General features: G+C 56.8%; 1 protein-coding gene and 1 long non-coding RNA gene across 2 annotated transcripts; both read right to left on the bottom strand.

Moving 5' to 3' along the window:
* Positions 1–1,243: 1,243 nt before the first annotated feature.
* Positions 1,244–15,969, bottom strand: MMD2 (monocyte to macrophage differentiation associated 2). Its single transcript, XM_035340097.1, has 7 exons — positions 15,431–15,969; positions 6,156–6,237; positions 5,558–5,718; positions 5,079–5,153; positions 4,740–4,841; positions 4,195–4,264; positions 1,244–3,871 (listed from the first exon to the last, which is right to left on the bottom strand). The coding sequence occupies exons 1-7, from the start codon at positions 15,475–15,477 to the stop codon at positions 3,668–3,670; spliced, it is 741 nt and encodes a 246-aa protein (XP_035195988.1). The 5' UTR covers positions 15,478–15,969; the 3' UTR covers positions 1,244–3,667.
* LOC118174630 lies at positions 6,255–12,362 on the bottom strand. The gene is made up of 3 exons (XR_004754711.1): positions 8,427–12,362; positions 7,598–8,169; positions 6,255–7,517 (listed from the first exon to the last, which is right to left on the bottom strand). It is a non-coding gene; the product is annotated as an uncharacterized LOC118174630 (long non-coding RNA).
* Positions 15,970–18,696: the final 2,727 nt, after the last annotated feature.

Raw genomic sequence — 18,696 nt, 5'->3', positions numbered from 1 at the left:
AGAAAAGGAAAGGAAAGAAAAGGAAAGGAAAGAAAAGGAAAGGAAAGGAAAGGAAAGGAAAGGAAAGGAAAGGAAAGGAAAGGGGAAAGAAAAGAAAAGAGGAAAGAAAAGAGGAAGGAAAAGAGGAAGGAAGGAAAAGAGGAAGGAAGGAAAAGGGGAAGGAAAGAGGAAGGAAAAGGAAGGAAAGGAAAAGAAAATGAAGGAAAGGGAAGGAAAAGGAATGAAAGGAAAAGAAAGGAAAATGAAGGGAAAAAAAAGAAAAGGAAGGAAAAGAAAGGAAGGACAAGCAAAGCAAAATAAAATTTAAAAAATGAATAAATTAAAAGTAAATTAATATTATATATAAAAAAAGTAAAACAAAACAAAATAAAATAAAAAATAAAGTTAAAAAAAGTTTAAAATAAAGTAAAACAAAACAAAACAAAGTACAATTAAAATAGCCAAAAATCAAAGCTCCCAGCTCAAAACCAACTCACCAAGCCCCAGGGAAGGGCAGGCAGCAGTTGGCAGGCAGGATTTGTAGCTGCACCTCTCTGCCCTCGCATCGGGGCTCAGAAATGGCCACACTGCTGGTGCATGGGGTTGGCAGCCCGATCAAAATCCCAGCGAGCAAGAAAGACAGGCCCGTGGGCACCGAAGTCTGTGGGACACCGGCTTTGTGGGGTGGCTTTGGCTGAACAGGTTGGGGCTGGGAGCAGGGAGCGGGCAGGGACGGTGCTGAGTGATTTACTTAAAAATTAAATTTAATTAAATTTATTTAAAAATAAATTTAAAAAAATCCTGAGCTGATGGTGCGAGGGTCATGCTTTGGGTGGGAATTCCCGCTGGGGGGGAGCTGGGAGGGGTCCAGCCACCCCCTGCCCTGTGGGGCGAGGTGGAGGTCCTGGGCCAGCTTGGGGGGGAAGCTCAGTGGCTGTCCCCTCCCTGGGTGTCAGCACATGCTGTCAACCCTCACAGCCTACGGGGGACATGGCCCAGGGAGCGAAATCCCCCAAGCTGTGAGTGAGAGGGCAGCCTGGGGACATGCAGGGCCGGGGGAGGCTGCCGGGCTCCCCACATGGGGCCAAATTCCCCCTGCAGGTAAAAGAGGAGCAGGGTGGGACAGGGAGGGGGTTCCCTCTGCCCGCTCTGCCACCACAGCGTGAAATTCCCCCTCCAGGGACCCCAGGGTGAGACAGACAGAAAATGGGTTAATTTCCTTGCACTTTGGGGAAACTCATTCTGACTTAGCAGGCAGGCAATAGTGAGGTATCTCGGGTTTTTATTTCAGTCCTACTCCACAGGAAACGACGTTCACTAGCGTTAGCTTCCTTCGGTTTGTATTTAATTCGCTCCAGTACCGTGTTAAATAGAAAATACCGACTGAACGAGGAACGGACGGTGAAAAAGTATAAGATGCTAAAAAGGTCGCTCCTCCACAGATGTCCCGAATGTTACAAGTTGTTGAAAATTAGTATAAAATAGGTGACGGTGCTCGTGAAGCCCCGCTCATCCTCCCCGTGCCTACCAAGCCCACACAGAAGCCCCCCGAGGTCGCTGTCTTCACCCCCATTTTACAGATGGGGAAACTGAGGCGTGGAGAAGGGTAGTGAGTTGCCAGAGGGCAAAAATGGCAGCTTGCACTCCGAGACCATGTATCTCTCTATTCTGACCCCAAATCATCCCACAAACTGCCCTTTGCTCAATGCACAGCTCTCTGGGGGATGCAGCAGCAGAGACCCCACCAGATCCATCACCTCCTGCCCCCAAGACCACCAGTCACCCCAAGAGCCATCCCATCCCAAAGGCTGCTTTGGGGCACCTGAGAGCCCCAAGCCAGTGACATGGGGCACAGCCCCTTGTAGGAACGCTCTCCTATGGGTTTTCTTGCCTACCTGGTGGCCACAGCCACCACGCCAGGAGGGGAAGTGTACCGAGATGCCTTCTCTTTGGTAATTTGGGCATGCAGAGCTGGTCCTGGGGCCGGGGCCAGGAGCTCGGCTCGGCAAGAGGCTGCTGGAGGGATGGGAGATGCAGAAGGGTAGCTGCAAAGCTCCTCTGCTGGCAGCGCCTTGTGGGGCTGCCGCAGCTGCCATCAGTCACAGGGTGAGCAGAGCCGGTGGAACATCGACGGCTCCCGAGGAAGGTGCAGGTGGGGCTGAGGGCAGCACCAAGTTTGTGGGGGCTGCACGGGACCCCGGCACACAGCAGACCCTGATATTTCTTCTGGCGTAAGTAAAACTGGGCAGTTTGGACTCCAGGGTCCATGCTCAGCTCAGACAGAAGCAGTGACAAATTGCCCGATGAGCTTGAAGAATTGCTGGAGGCTTGGCAGTATGCAGCACTTCGTTTTCCATCCAGTTTAGCTTGGCTTTTCACATCGCTGGGTGCTGGATTTCAGTCCTCAGTGGCCAATGGAGGAAAAGGAGGAGCTGTTCCCCTCCAGGTGACATTCCCCTCCAGGTGATGTTCCCATCCAGGTGGACCTGGCTGTCGGGTCCATGTGTGCACAGCCCGTCCCACGTGCTGGACAGCACCAGGCACTGCCCTCCCCATGGCTAGGGGGAGAACAAGGAGTCCTGCGTCCTCGCTGTCCTGCCTTGAAGAGCACTGTGGAGCCACGTGTGGGTGTTTAAAAACTGATTATCACTAGGATCTACCCATCACAGCTCACCTCTGAGCATCACCTAGGTGCACCCCTTCCCTGCGGTGTTCCTGGGAATGCCAGAAACCCTCCCCAAAGTGGATTTAAATCTGATGATGAGCAAGAGGCTGGCACAAGCCTGGAAACCATAAAATGTGACCAGAGGCAACAGGCAGCCAGGCCTGTGACCCTAATTCAAGGAGTTTCCCTTCCCTCCTCAAGAAGAAAGAAAATACCCCGACAGAGACAGACTGAATGCAGCCTGACGGACCTCGGGAGCCTCCTCCCCGAAGGGCAGAGGCCCACATGTGGCAGAGGCTGAGCATGGCCATGCCTTGGGGTGCCACCAGCACTGAGACCAGTGGGGAGAACCAAGAGCCCCAGGGAGAAAATGTCAGGGGGTGGGGGGGCTCCGAGGGCCTGTCTAGGAGCAGTGCACTGGGTCGTGCACTTAACTGGCTCGGAGGAAGGGTTCTGCAGTGCCCTGGGAGGCTGGGGGGGGGGGGGCTGGAAGAGATTCAAGTTTTAATCACGTGTAAGGCTTTGATGACTCTGGACCTTCCCGTTGAGAAGGCCACAGGGACCTGGAGCATCACTGCGTGCTGCCGGCTCTGCCCTGCCACTTGTGGGTTATGGGGATGGCAGCGGGTGGCCCACACCAAGGGCTCCAGTAGCCAAACCCAGGTTGTCACCAAGTGCGGGGTGTGGGGTCAGGGCCGCTGCTCCCATGGGATGCTCAAGGTCAGCGGGGTGGGCAAAGCCTCCCCCAACCCCCCACAAGAGGTCATTCCCCTGTCGCCCCTCAATTGGTCACTGTGTTACAAAAACTTTGCCTAAAAACAAAAAATAAGCAGTTCACAAGGTTAAAAAAAAAATGTTTAAAATCAATCTTCAGGCTCTTTTGTCTGTGTGGGAAAGCTCTTCCGTCTATACCCACAGGGACAGCGGGTGGCTTTGGGGTGAGCCCACAGCCCAGGCTCCCCTCCCCATGCCCCTTTCCATGTCCCCATGTCCCTGCTGAGGCGAGCAGTGTCCTTAAGGCACCTATCGGGGCCTTTTGGCCTCCAGCGCGCTGGGCCGGTAGAGGTACCTCCAAATGGCGTAGTAATGGATGCCAGCCCCGATGGCCACGAAGAGGTGCCAGATGGCGTGGGCGAAGGGGATGCGGCCGTCGCTTTTGAAGAAGACCATGCCCAGGCAGTAGGAAAGCCCGCCGGCCACCAGCTCCGGGAGGCCATCCCTGTTGGGCTGTGAAAAATAAAAGCACAGAGGCAGCGCGGTCACAACCAGAAACACCTCCTTGGCTGCAAGGAACCCGGCTCTGCCTTCCCCTCATCCTCCCATCCTGCAAGGAATCCCTGGGCTTCACTGTGGTTCCCTCAACATGATGGAGACCCCATCGGATGTCTTCTGTAGGTGCCCACTGCATGCATCTGGGTGTGCTGGGCACCCAAATCACGTGTCTGGAGATCCCCTCGTCCACCACAGCACTGCCTCCGGGCTGCACCACGCCAACCCCCTGCGGACAACCCAGCCCCGCAGGGCCCACGAGCTCCCCGGCGGTGGCTTACCATGGAGAGGATGACCACGGCGGGGAAGAAGCCCATGATAACGTAGCACACCAGCTCCACCAGCTTGTACCTGCGACCGACAGAGGAGGCAGGGCTGAATTTTATGCCTTTTGTGCCCAGACGCTGCTATAGGGAAAGGGGTGGCGGTGCCACCACGGCGGGTCCCATGTCCCCGTGAGAGCCCACAGCTGGTGGCCCTGCACAGAACTGGCTCTGGAGCTGAACTGCTTGAAGGCACAGCTTCAGGAAGGCTCTGGGGGCCGTTTCCTTTCTATTTGGTGCCACCCCGTGGAAGAACCCACTCATGGCACAACGTCCTTGCTCCCACGTCCCTGCCACCAGGGCTGTGGCCTCCCAAAAATGAGATGTGGGTGGGAAAGGATGCAGTTCAAGGGAGCCCTCCAGTGCCTGCTGGCCCGGGGGCTGCCCAGGACTCCCACATCTGTCTGTCCGCCTGTGTCCATCCTTCCTGCTCTCCCATCAGGGCACTAAGAGGGGAAGGAGGAGCATGGCCGGGCTCTGCGGGGCCACGTGCGGGTACTGACCGCTCATGGAAGAAGAAGACGTAGACGGTGCCGACCGATGCCATGATCCAGATGATCCAGCGCATGTGGGAGGCCCAGGGCCCCAGCTCCCGCAGGTTCAGCCTGCAAGACCCAGGGCTGCGGTGAGCACGGCGGCACCGCGAGGGGGGCTGCGGGACGGGGGCGCGGGGGAGTGCGGCCCTCGCCCCGTATGTGTCCCAGAACAGCCCCCCGGACCCAAAACATCAACAGACAGGGGCTGGAATGCGGAGAATAAGAAGTTTTTTTTGTGAAAAGTGGGAAGCCTTTATTGCTGGGATGCTTTTCTCCCCTCCGGCAGAGCCAAGGCAGGGCACTCACCAGGGAGCGTAGGAGGCGGCGATGAAGAAGTAGATCACCATCCTGTCGAACATGTGCAAGCAGTGCTCCACCGTCCTGCGGGACAGACAGACAGGTCAGAGCCTGTGGCACCACACATCCAAGGGGTGCTGTGAAACCGGAAACTTTAAAAAATAAAAATAAATAGATGTTGTGCTTGAAAACAGAGGATATAGACAATAACTGATATCAATCGTAAAATAAATTATATAGAATAAAATGACAGATATAAATCATAAAGTGAATGATATAAAATAAAATAAATGATATAAATAACAAAATTAATTATATAAACAACAAAATAAATGACATAAAATAAATGATATAAATAATAAAATAAATGATACATTGAAATGCTGTTTCCTATTGACATAGCTCAGAAAAACCTTTGACCAAGAGGTTGCCAGGGCTCTAGGACTGTTTTCTCCCCCCTCAGAGACACGAGCAGGCAGGGCTGGTACCTGAGGTGCCTCTTCTTCCAGGAGATGGTGTGGAAGATGGTGGAGACGATGAAGAGGCTGGACAAGCCAAAGCCATAAATCCAGGCCGAGATGGTCTCCCACTGGTCATCAGAGAGGATGTAGAGGATGGAGCTGCCGAGGATGCTGGGCAGGATCCAGAACTGGAAGGGAGAAGCAAGCCAGTTGCTCACAGTCTGCATGTCCATTGAGCAGCTACAGTGAGGTCCCAGCTTTTCCTTTCAGGTGTCTTTTCTTTTGCTTCTGGACAAAGCCACCACCTGTAAGGGGCAGGCTGGGTTTCTCCCTGCGCGGGGCAGCTCCAAAAGAGCTTCTCCAGGTGGAGGAAGGCACAAGGAGGATGTGTGCCTGCTCCACTAGGAGTCATCCCACAGGGCCATCACACACCAGCTCCCGGTGATAGCTGGAGGAGGAAGAAGAGCATCCCTGGAGCACCAGGTGCTCATCCCACCCCCAGGACCCTCAGGATGTGCAGGGCTGAACGCTGGCATTTTTAGGTGGCCCTTTGTGTGTCCCAGGTGGCCCCACAGGGCTGAACGCTGTCCTTCAAAGGGGAACGGGGATGGGGACAGGGACTCACGGCGTGGGTGGCACAGTTGGCTGCGTGCTCGTACTCCGTCGGCTGGTACCTGCGGTTGGAAGGGACGCGGTGATTCATGAACCTGCAGAGAGGAGCGGGGAGAGAAATGCAGTCAGGGGGTGGCACAGCGGGGAAAGGTTTTTGGCAGGCTCTGAGCAAAGTGACCCCATGGCAGCAGTGGGCAGGAGGCAGGGGAAAGGTGCAAGGATGGCTGGATGAGGTGTGAAGCATCTCTCAGGGCAGGGTGTGGGTGACAACCAGCTCCTGTAACACTGGCACTTCTCCCCATCTCCATTTCACAGGTGGAAAAACAAGCAGCACGCAGCAATCCGATCTGGTTACCCCACTGGAAAAAGCCCAGAGCTGCTGGGCAGAGCACGGCACAGCCCCACAGCAGAGAATAGGGAACATGGGGCTGGGGGGGGGACCTGCTGTGGGGCTGTGACCACCCAGCGATGCCACCCCACATCACAGCAGCCCTGAGTCCCACCAGGGCATCCCCAGCGATGCTTTGGCTGCTGGGTTCCACCTGCACCCTCCCAAAGCCCCCCGCACGTGGCCCAGCACTGATTGCAGCTGGGGGAAGCCCCGCTGTGCTCCCTTGGAAACTTTTATCTTTTTTTTTTCCCCTCTTTCTCTGAGGCTGCAGCATCAGATTGCTCTCGGCGTGTGGAGGAACGCATCGATTGCTGCTGTCGGATCAATGGACACACACAGAGCAATAAAAGCAGTGCCAGCAGGAGGCTCAGGACAGCCGGGTTTGGGGGCTGCCCTGCAGGAGCTGGTCCGATTGCTTCCTGACCCCATTTGCTCCAGGTTCCAGCACCATCTGCAGCACGTTTCACAGCTGAGCTGCACCCAGCCAGTGGCTCGGGGGGCGATGGGACCTTGCTGCGGGGTTGGGGTGACCCTGGGGTGCTGGGAAGGCGCTGGAAGCCCCCCAGAACCCATCCCTGAGCCGCCCATGGGAATCTCCTTTGAAAATTTCACTGGTGTCAATGCAAAGTGAGGCAGCCTGGGTTAAAAGGTTGGAATAGCAAGGCTTGAGCACGCACGTGGGTTTGGCTGCAGCATGCCTGGGTGTGCGAGGCGGTGCCCGGCAGGCGGCAGTGACAGCCCGTGAGGGGACCCTGTCCCCAGCCCTGCACTCACAGCAGGACCCAGGCACAGTGCACGCAGGAGCATGGCCATGGCATCCCCCCAATTACCTCGATTTAAGATGGACAAACAGGGGCTCAGCTCCCCGTGTGCTGCAAATAGAGGGAGCGGCGCTCACAAGGCACGAACAGGATTAGAGGCTGCCTGTGGCTGGGAAGCAGCTGAGCATCCCTGGGGCTGCCATGTCCACCCTGGGGCTGCCACCTCCGTCCTGGGGCTTCCACCTCCATCCTGGAGCTGCCACTACTGTCCCGGGGCTGTCACCTCCCTCCCAGGGCTGCCACCTCCATCCTGGGGGACACCAGGGGCCCGTCCCCATCCTGCCACCCCCTGGCTGGAGTCCCCATGCCCCAGCCACGTCCCCCCTGCAGGAGGCCACCTCTGTCCCCACGTTGCCAGGAGACTGTCCCCAGCTCTCCTTCGCTTTCTGCTTCTCTTTCTTTTCCCTTTTAACAAGAAGAAGAAGGGGGGAGGAGGACAAAGGCCCAGACGTCCCGCGTGACGTCGCAGTTGCTGGGGAAACACGCGCAAGGCTTTTTCCTTGAATGTACTTGTTTTAACAAAGCCCTGTGCCATCTGCCCCTCCATCCCCGACCCACGGTGGTTGCTGTTAGGGGCAGTAACAGGGAGCTGGGGGGGAGGGGGGGGGGGCTGGTTCCCACAGACCCCCCCGGGGACCCTTGGGCAGGGTAGGGGCTGAATTCCCTCCCTTGCAAGCACTGCACGGGGCACCCCGCTGCCCCCATGGGCAGCCTGCTTTTCCTGGAGGGTGAAATGGCCTTAAAGAGCTTGGGGTCTTGGGGTCTCTGAAGAAATTGCCCCTATTTTCCTGTCCTTCTTTCTAAGGAGCATCATCCTGCGAAGGATGGGAAATGGGTGCTCTGCATCCCACCCGATGCCACCACCCGCATGGGGATGCAGCGAGGCCGGGTTTGCTCCAGGGTGCAGGAAGCCGCAGGCAGGAGGTTGCATATGGACTGTCGCAGTTCCTGTGCATTTCAGCACTTTATGGCTGCAAAGTCCAAACGGCACCGAGAAGTTTAAAACCTGCACGGCAGGAGCCTGCCCACTTCCCAGGGACGTGCACGAGAAGCAGCCCCAGGGGCTCAGCACGGCCTCAAGGCTCCCAGAACTTTTTTCTCCCAGTGCTGGGGGGGAAGAGCACGGGTTGTTCATCGCTGCCCCGGGGTTTTTGCCTGCCCTCCTTGTGCCTGCTTCCCCCTGGCCCCTTGCCTGGGGAAAGAGACTGAAAAGGGCCAATGCACCCGGTTCCAGCCGGAGGAACAAAGAGCCCCTTGTCCCAGGCAGCCAGGGCAAAGTGCGGAGCCAGCTTCCCAGGCTTGTCCTTTTCTCCTTCTCTTTCTCCCACTCTGTTTTTCTGTGGGTTTGGGTTGGTTTTTGGTTTTCTAAAGACTTCTCTCCAAGAACAGAGTTCTGACCTCAAAAAATCACGCAGATCCACCCAGCTCTTGCTTTGCCAGGCTTGGGGAAGAAGAAGGTAGAAATGGGATTAAATTAAATTATTCCTCGGGACTGCTCGTGTGGGAGCACTGGAGAGCCTGAGCTCTCCTGGGGGCACCTGGGGACCCCGACACACTGAGAGGCAGAGCTGTGGGACACCATGCAGAAAAGATGACCCACGTGGGAGGCACAGAGCTGCTATATGACCAGCTATATGTGTGCCACATCCTGTGCATCCGTTCACCGAGGCCATGGCTGTGACAAAGGCCATGCAGGTGATGCTGTCCAGAAGCTCACAGGTGATGGGAATCTCCCCGAGCAGCTCATGCTCACAGGTTTCACCTGTGGATGGTCTAGAAAAGGGCCAGGTTGGCTCAGGCCTTGGTTTAATGCCCTCAGAGGTGTGAGCTGGTTTGTTGTGCAGCTGCACCCTCCTGTCCAAGGAGCTGGGGTGTCTCCAGGTGGGGTGAACCAGAAGGCTTTCTCCTTCTTCTTGTGATTGTCACAGCTGCTTTTAAAACAGCATCCTGATGTATCCTGATGGTGGCATCCCACTAGGAAGGATGGAGAAAGCAACAGGAAATGCTGGTGGTGGGGGTAAGTCCTGCTGTGACCCTTCTGGTTGTCCTTTGGTAGGGTGAGGCTCAGGAGCACGTGTGTTGTGATGCCAGTGGTGACAGTGATGCAGCAGATGTGGTCCTGCAGGGCACAGCAGCCCCCAGACCCTCTCAGTTCATGGTCTGGATTTGCCCTAATGAGCCCAGAGGCAGCACGCCTGGTCCAAATGCCAGGGCTTGATCCTCAGGCTTGTGCCCATGTGTGAGCTGCTGCGGCATCCCTGCAAGCTGGGGCTTGGCATGTGCTCTGCTTCTGCCCTCTAATCTGGTAATGCTCCAGCTGTGGTCCCTATGAGAGGCTTCATCCCTCAAGCTCCTCTGTGGCTCATAATTAGCTCCTGAAGGTGCAGACTGGGGCCCTGCATGCTGCTGATGCTTTCCATGGGGTAGCGCAGAGCCTGACACTGCCTGGCCGTCCGCAGAGCCACCCACATGGGCACAGCACGGTGCCCTGATACCAAGCTGCAGCCTCTGTTCCTGCGCTTGTTTCTTGGTGCTTGCCTGCTCCTACGCAAGCATATGGTGCTCCTGGTTTGGGAAGCTGAGCTGTGTGTGCTCTGAGCTCGCAGGCTGGCTCCCAGGCTGGGGGAGCGGGGTCAGACAGGACGAGCCTCTCCGTGGGCTTCTCCTTTTCCTTCTGCTTTGACCCCAGCCTGTCCCACGTGAGCAGGGGCAGGAGGGCTGATGACACAAGCTGGCACAGCATTTTATTGTGTGCGTTTTATTTTCTGCTTCCTGGCAGCATGCAAAGAGCTGACAATTTGCACAGGGAGCATTGAGCATCCCACCTAGAGCAGCATTTGGGTAGACCACCAGCAGATGACCAGGTTCCTGCAGCAACCAGCCCCCAGTGCAAGCCCTGTTTCCCCAAAGCAAGATGGATTAAGCTGCAGGTCAAATGCTCGCTCACCACCTCTGATTGTCCCATCCCAATTTTGCTCATTCCCAGAGCTCTGACATGTGAAAGCATGCTGGGCTGGCACTAAACAGTCCTCACGTTGCAGGCTGAGAAATGCTGAATGTGTCCCCCTGCTGCCTTAGAGATGCCCCCGATGGCCACAGCCATCCACCTTCCTATCCTCTATGTATAGATACTTATTTTTCTCTCTGGCAGGCTTTCTGCTCTCTGTATAGACAGCCTCTAACTCTTCCAAGGCAATTCACAACCCTGCAGCTCCAGCAGAGCCACTTGTTTATTCATGACAGATGGGATCAGGGACTGTTTCCCAAATTACTTCCCGAGCGGGGACTTCTTGTTTCATTTGGTGCTCGTGAGACCTGAGACAACAGCTGATTAGTCACAAAATGACGTCCCAGGTGCTCGGTGAATGTTAGGAGGGCTGCTTCCAGAGCTGAAACCTCTCTATTATTCCCTGTTTGCTTGCTTGGGAAGCTGTTGTGTGTGCTCCTCGCCTGCATTACCCTGAGCACGGGGACAGTGGGACAGATCCTGAGCAGGCTCAGCCTGGCTGAACCCTGCAGCAGCCAGGAGTGAGTACGGTGGCCCCGTGGTGCTGAGGCATGGGGCAGGCTCCAGCCTTCATCCCTGGCGCTTTCTTTCTTCATCCTGCCCTCTACAACGCCCTGGGATTAGTGTGCAGGCTGCTGTTCCTCGGCTCTGTAAGGTGTCCCCGTAGCGTCCCCAGGGAGACGTGGCCTTGGTCTCCCTGGGGACTCCAGGGTGCTACTGAGCAGATATCTGTAAATAATTCAGCAGGTGCCTCTGGGGGATGGTGCGTTTCAGCAGCCAGGGAGGCAGGTACTGTGGTTTCAGTCAGGATTCTTGGCATCAAAGAGCAGGGCCCTGCCGGTACCAGCCTGTGCTGCTGAGCGCGGAGGGAAGCCTGCCCCATTACTGAGCTCCTTCTGCATAAATATCAAATCCTCCCCTCACCAGCAGCAAGCCTGGGCTCCAAACTTCAGCAGGAGCACAGCCTTGGGCCCAAACTTCCCTAAAGCTCAACTAATTGGCGCCTGAAGCGAGTGGCAGGACTATGATGCTCGTGGTACTTGGTCTCACCATCAGAAGTTGCCGTGTGTCACGTCAAGTCCCCCTGACCGTGGATTATGAGTGCTATATGGAAATAAATGCTGAGGTTTGGGGTTTGATTTCACCTGGAAAGCTTCAAGGGGAGGCCTGGCAGAGCCCCGCATCCCGTGCACATCGCTGCGCCACGTGGGGCAGCGGCTTGTGTTTTCCACGTGCCTTGCTGACTGCTATCTCCTGAAACAGGCCGGGGCGAGCCGTGCCAAGGAATCACACCAGGCTGACACCCAACACCCGATGAAGGATGGAAAAGCCTGTCCTTCCCAGGGGCACAAGGCTCGGGGCTCAGCTCACCCGCTGCTGCCCATCTCTGTGCAGCGATTCCTGCCTGGGCCCCGACCCTCCCAGGGGAGGGGAATTGGGGGCTTGGGGGAGGTCCCCCCCCCTCCAGCCAGCCATGCAGGTGATGCCCAGAGCACTTGTTGCCTTCCAGACACCTGGATGCAATAAGAGCTGCCCTCTGCATGCTGACAACTGCCAGCAATTAATCCTATTGGTGCTGTCTTAAGAGGGCATCTGAGTCAAACTGCCTCCAAAGGGTGGCTAATCAGTGATTTTTGGTGAGATGGGGTGATCCTGTTTTTCATTAGGTATTTCTAGGGGCCTCCCCATCTCCTGGGACAGCACCTCTTTAGCTGAGAGTGGTGTTGGAGGTCCTGCTGGGCACAGTGGGGACCCCGAGCAGCTCGGAGCTGCCACGTGGATGCTGGAAGCATTTCCCCTCTCCCCGCTCCATCCCACGCGGGCTGCGGGGGAAGCAGAGCTCTTGGAAAGCATCTCTGTGAGCGTGGGAGCAGGCAAGGGCTGTTCGTGCCTTCTTTGCAAAGGAAAAGGGGGATCAAATCCTCCCAGTGCAGTAGGTCTGCCCAGGCTGTCAGTGTTTAGTTTGCATGTTTGGGGACCGAGCACCCCAATGTCCTCTCTCCCTCCTATTCCTGCTGGTTTTCCCCTCCCTTTTTTCTCCCGAGATGCTGCAGGATGGGGTCAGTGACCGTCTCCTTGCTCGGTGCACAAGGAAGCTCTTCCCAGCTGCCTCTCACCAGACCCAGAGGACTTTTTGGGCAAATATAGAGCTCAGATCCCCTTGTGCTGGTGAGGAGGTGGCAGTGTCCTCACTGCAGGCACCTGGCAGGTGAGGACAAGCCTGGAGCCACCTGCAGGGGCTCCTGCTGCTTCTGGGCTCTGAATCCACGTGGATTTTCCTTGGCATGCAGGGCAAGACAAGCAAATGCAATAAGACTTGGAGCCTTTTACGTGGGCAAATCAAATCCTGAACTGCTATCAGTTAATTACAATGATTCAGTGCCCCGTGCAGCCTGCAGAGCCCTAGCCCCGGCTGCTCCAGAGCTGCAGGAGCTGCCCAGATGCAGCAGCTCCCTCCGTAATCGCGTTTCCTTTCAATTACGGCTCTCGCTGGCCCGAGCCTGGGAAGCATTTCGTGTGTCTGTGGGCAGACTGGCTCAGCTAGGCTTGCTGCCTGCATAGCTGGCAGGCAGGCACCCGGCCACGACTGAATCCAGGGTGAAAAGCGAGCCAGGCAGCGCCGGCGGTGATGTGCAGGAGGTATCGGTTACTGGCCCGGGGTGACCTGGCCCGGGACTTTCAGGGATGATGTGACTGGCACCCATCTGTTGCTCTGCAGGGAAACCAGCACTGTTAGCTGGGAGAAAGGTGGAGATATATCGGGGAATAACCATCAGGAGGCTGGTGAAATGGGAGGAATTGCAGCTGTGTGCGTGCTGTAACTGCATGCTGGTGCCGTGGCTCAAGTCACATCAGGCAGGGGATGGAGATCCCGGAACACCCCGGTGCCCTCCAGCCCTGAAGTTTCTCCCTGTGGTTCTCCAATCACTCCTGCATTGATCCCGCTGCCTTTCATCTCCTCGTTCAAAGCCCGGTGCCTTTGCTGCAGCTCTCACACAACAGATCTTTCATCATGATGCCGTATTTTATTTATCCCCGTTGGCGGGTGTATTGATGGCCAAGTTCCTCCTTTCTTAGTCCTCTCTCAAAATTAGATAAAAAGACATTAAAAACGAATCTGTTCCAGGCTTTTCCATCACAAGGAAAACTTTTGGCTATTTTTTTTTTTCAAAGGGCTGAGGAGACAAGAGTTTCTCATCCTCTGAAGAGATTAGCAAGATGCTTTGATGCCTTGAAGGGCACGTGCCTCCTTTGTGTCTCGTGCTGCTGTGAGCCTGTGGCTCCTGCTCACACCAGTCCCCATCACAAAACCTGATCTCCAGTACGTGTAGGGGAGCTGAGAGGGCATCCCTGGCACAAAGGAAGGAGACTTGGGGTATTTCTTGGGAAGTGGCACAGCAGAGCATCTGTGCAATGAGGAGGGTGGGTGCGAGGAGCCTGGAGGGATGGGGATTAGCCACCGGTTATTTTTAAGCACCAGGCTAAGAGGATCTCTGCGGTGATGTAGGAATCTCCGGGCCAGCATCACGTGCTGGTGACCACATCAGCAAGTCTTGGGGTGAAAGCCAAGGAATGCCCCATCCACACCTGGTCCTGTGAGTGGGCTCTTGCGATGCCCTCTCTAACACCTGATGCCTCTTTAATAAGTTGTCTCCATAAAGGACCACGGTGAGGTTTGAGGATGCTAGTTTGGGAGAAAATCAAGGGTCTAGGCTGGCAGAGGGCTTGTGCTGGGGGCAGCTCCTGCTCTGCCTCCCAGCCTCCATGGACCAAGCATGTGGTTTGCCTCCTGCTGTGGGGGCACCGAGCTTTGCTCAGCTCCGTCCCCACCAGCCCTGTCCTTTGCATGCCAGCTGGGGGGGAAAAAAAAGCTTAAATTCTATTTTTCCCAATGATTTTTGGGCTGGGTGCATCATGCAGACCTGTTGGCTGCCTCTGCATCTCCCCCAGGTGAAGGTAACCAGGAGGCAGCCACAGCATCAGACTGGTCCTTGAGCAGGGGCACGTGGTGCTCAAGCAGCTTTTGGAGGTGCAAGCACAGATTTTTCCCCATGGGATGGCTGGAAAAAGAGGAGCTGGTGGCTTGGGGAGGACAGGAGTTCTCCAGCAAAGGGAAACATGCCTCAGGATGCTTCTGTGCAGAGCGAGCAGCACCGCTCCTCTCCAGATCTCTTTTATCTGCCTCTAACAGCACCACTGGGAGGTTGGTAGGGTGAAAGCAGAGCTGAGTGCCCCCAGGGACCGCCCCAGCCCAGGGGGTTCTCTGAAGCAACTAAAATGTCCCCACCATTTTCACGGGGGCTGGGGACAAAGCCTGTCCTCAATGCCAGACCCCTGGAAGCCCCCCAGCACCCTGGCCAGGCATTGCATTACCTTTGGGTGACCCCCCCCCCCCCCCCCCAAGCAGGTAATGCCACGAGGTTTCCTTAAAGCCCTGGGGAAGGATCCATCACGGTGCACCCCCTTCCATCCCCGTGGGAGCCTGAAATCCCTGGGCATGGGCTGGGGGGGTCAGCTGGGTGCAGTGGGACCCCGGGGTGATGCTGGGACCCCCCACGAGGAGATGGCACCCGGCAGTGGGGTCTGTCCCTGCTGAGAGCCCCGGTGCCCCAGCAGGGGGAGGACAGATGTGAAGTTAAAAATCAGTGTGGACCGGGGGAATCCAGGACCGGTCCTTGAACCCAGCACCACCCCGGGCACCGACTGGATCAGGATCCCTTTGTCTTGGCTGGTGGCTTTTGGGGTTAATACAGCCAAACAGCACCCCAATGACCCGCAAACCCCGTCCCTGCTCAGCCCCTCCAGGGAGCGAGGGGTCCCAGGGATGCTCTGAATCCCTTAGGGAGGCAAAAAGGCAGGTATCCTCATCTCGAAAAGACACCGTGTGCCCGCAGGTGAAGGGAGCAGCCCGCACCTGCCCCGGGCTTTGAGGCACTCAGCATCTTTTGAAGGTCCCTTAGGGCTCGGTTTGGGATTTGGCCGGAGCCCTGCGGAGGGGCAGGGGCCGGCTGCCGTCCCGGGGAGCCGGCAGCACAGAGGGAAGGAAAACACCGCGCCGAGGGCTTTACCTGGCGTAACGCGTCTTCTGGAAGTCCAGGACTCGGGACACGAACATCTCGCCACTGCCATGGGCGTCCCGGGCCGGCGGAGGGATGCAGCCAGGGGCGGCTCAACGCGGAGCGAGGATCCCGGGGGTCCCCGAGCCCCCCGAGGGCGGCGATGCCCTGGGGACCCACGGCAACTTCATGGGCTCCCGTCGGGGCTGGGGTGTTCGTTGGCGGGGCTGAAATGCCGAGGAGGAGAAGCGGAGGCCAGCCTCGCCCCCCTGTTGCACAAGAGAAGAATACAAGGGGAAAAAAAAAAAAAAAAAAAAAAAAAAAAAAAAAAAAAAAAGGCGACCTAAGGGAGGCAGCCGGCGAGGGAGCCAGCCCTGCTCGCAGACAGCAAATGGGCAAAGATGAGGAGGAGAAGAAGGGGGGGGGACACACACAAATCCCGTCCCGCTCCGCCTGGCCGCGGCAACCTGCACGCTCCCCCTTATCCACCCAGACAGCTCTAAGCACGGCTAAAAATACCCCCTCCTGCCACCCCCGGCGGATCAAATAGCAGCAGTTTGGGATTGAAAACGTAATTAAAGCACGGCGGGGGGATGGAGGGAGCGGCGAGCAGCCAACTGTGGGTCCCAGGTCATCCCCGCCAGCCCCGGGGCAGGGCCAGCCCACCCCGGCATCCCCGGGGAGTTGCTGGGTTTGGCTTTGTTTTTATTTGTTAGATTTGAAGGATTTTGTTTGTTGTTTTCCAGGGCCTCCGGCAGGGCTGGGTGGTTTTGTCCCAGCCTGGGGAATTCATTCTTGTCTCCATCCCCTTCCCGTCCTCTCCATCATCCCACAGCCCCCAGAGGACTGCATGGATGCACTGGGGGGCAGTGAGATGCTGATGTATTTCTGAGGTTGGGATGCTCAGAGCAGGGCTGTAAAGGGTTCTGGGGACGTGTCTGCGAGCAGACGGCTGTCATCGCGCCCACCTCGTGCCAGTGACCATGGGTGCCTTCAGGACAGCAGGTAGGGGACAAGAAATGTGACATGAGGCCAGCAGCACCTGGGGAAGGAGGTCATCTCCTCAGCACAACCTGTCCTTGCTGAGGCTGGAATAATGTTTGTGGGAGGAAGGTGGAACAGCCACGGACATCTCCACCTGAAGGGTCAGGCTGATATGGCCGCTTCCCTGGGAAATCAATCACACACCTCTCCCCAAAGCCAAAACAGTTAAAATTTCCTTAAGGACACCACTTCCCACCAGTTCCAAATCATTTTTAAGCTATTTTTTTTTTGTGTACAGATAAACTATAAATCCCTAGAGAGAGGCACACGTGTGCCCCTTAATTCAAGGCATGAATGAATCCACTGCAACCCCTTCCAAATGCAGCCTCGTCCCCACGCAAGATGCAGAGGAGGGATGCTCTGCGTGCCTCCGTGTGGTGCAAAAGGATCCGGGATCCAGTGGATCCAGCCTCCCTGCACAGTTCCCATCGTGGATCCAAGATGCTGGGGGGGACCAGGCTGGGGACAGCAGGATCTGGGACAGCCAAACCCCACTGAGGGTGGCAGGTCCAAGGTGCCATGCGGAGTGAGATCATTCCCAAACCTCTCCCACGCTCTGCCACTGAGCACGGATTTTTTTTTCAAGTTCCTTCCCCAGCCTTCAAGATGACGAGGCTTTGGCACAGGCTATTTAATGATGCCTGTTCCCTGCTGTACCTTTCTCCGGGCCTGGATGGGGGAGGCAAGGAAAGCAGCAAGAAACCACGTTGAACAAAATAACCTCAGCCCCTGAACCCCCAGCCGGGGGTGCTGACGGAGGGCACCTGAAGCGAACCGTCAGTCCCGAAATAGATCCGTCTCAGAGGGCAAAAGGCAAATTGAATGAAAAATAAGTTACTATTTTTGAAGCCTGGCTCCAGTTGTTATGGCAACGAAAGCCTCGCGAATCCTGCTGGGGAAGGGCTCCGGCACCAGCCCTGCCTCCAGAGCGGGCGGCCAGGAGCTGCTGGGTGCTGGGACCAGTACCAGACCCATATTGGACCCGTACCAGCCTGGATGCGTCCCCTCTCCGCCCAGCAGCTTCCTCAAGCATCATCTGGCCACCATCATCTTCCTCCCCCATCCCTGGCTCTCTCCCCACTTCCTCGCAAAGATCTGATAATTGCTAATTATGGTGCTGCCAGTTTCCTAATTACAGGGTACTCTGAATGGCGTTTTGGTAGTGTCACTGAATGGGGATTCTTGTGTAATCGGAGGAACGGGTCATGAACCTCCCCCAAAACGCGTAAGGTCCCAAATCGTGCAGGCGTCCCACAGCTGGAGACACCTTTGTGTTGGATCTTGGCCATTAATGGTGCGAATAACCATGATTTTGGGCATCGTGGTGGTGGCACTGGGCTGCCCGGGCAGCGCTTGCTGCAGTCGTGGCTCCCCAGGAGGTTTTCCCCTGCATTCAGCCGATGGAGCCAGCAAGAGAAGAGCTTGAGATAAAATCTGTCATCTTGTAGCAAGAGAAACCTCCCCGTGGTAGAAGCGGCTTTGTAGGGCAGTAGGAGCTGAGAGCCACGGGCAGCAGCTGGGGGTGAGGGTGGGCGATGGTGGGGAGCCCAGGGGGGGTCCCTTATACGTGGGGGGGGGGGGGGGGGCACTGGCAGCTTGTGTGGGATGGCTCTTATGTGGCACATTTGTGACAGGGGATGCTGGAGCCCCCCAGTTTTACCAGCCCAAGCACCACAGATACCGGCTTGGGAATCCCACTGGGGCTTGTGTCCTGGATTAATTCCCTCCAGGAACAAGCCTTTGATTTTGATCCAGTTTTCCAGATTTTCCAAGTTCCTTGTCCTTGGTGGCTCGTTTTATCCCCTGAGGAGCCTCTCCCCGCACCCCAGGACCCCTGGCTGTCCCCTCCTGCCAGCCGGGCCCCTCAGGGCAGGCCCATTGCGATGCCAGCAGCCCCGAACGCAGCCCGCTGTCCCCTGCTGCCACATCCGCTGAGCCTGGAGGACCTCCGGTGGTACGAGGAGGAACTGCAGAGGTACCGGGGGGGGCGGCTCCGTGCAGGGCTGGCCGCTCCCACCGCCCGGACGGCGACAACGAGCGGCCGCTGCTTGGGGACAGCGGGGACGCTGAGCCTCCTCACTTTCACCCATCCAGCCGCCGACCCCGCTGAACCCTGCTTAGCTTTACAAAAGCTCTCATCCTCTAAGCGGGGAGGCTGACCTCCTCATCTTTCTCCCATCCAGCTGCCGACCCTAAAGGGCCCTGCTTAGCTTCACAAAATCTCTCCCCCCTCT

Source organism: Oxyura jamaicensis, chromosome 14 (genome assembly GCF_011077185.1).
Source record: "Oxyura jamaicensis isolate SHBP4307 breed ruddy duck chromosome 14, BPBGC_Ojam_1.0, whole genome shotgun sequence".
Taxonomy (NCBI): domain Eukaryota; kingdom Metazoa; phylum Chordata; class Aves; order Anseriformes; family Anatidae; genus Oxyura; species Oxyura jamaicensis.
The sequence above is the reverse complement of the archived record's forward strand: the minus strand, read 5'-3'. Positions and strand labels throughout refer to the sequence as shown.

Coding starts and splice junctions, on each gene's coding strand:
- MMD2 (XM_035340097.1), bottom strand. CDS start 15,477: ATGTTCGTGTCCCGAGTCCTGGACTTCCAGAAGACGCGTTACGCCAG. Junction 5,719..6,155: donor CCAACTGTGCCACCCACGCC/GTGAGTCCCTGT, acceptor TCTCCCTTCCAG/TTCTGGATCCTGCCCAGCAT. Junction 4,265..4,739: donor GTCTTCTTCTTCCATGAGCG/GTCAGTACCCGC, acceptor TGTCGGTCGCAG/GTACAAGCTGGTGGAGCTGG.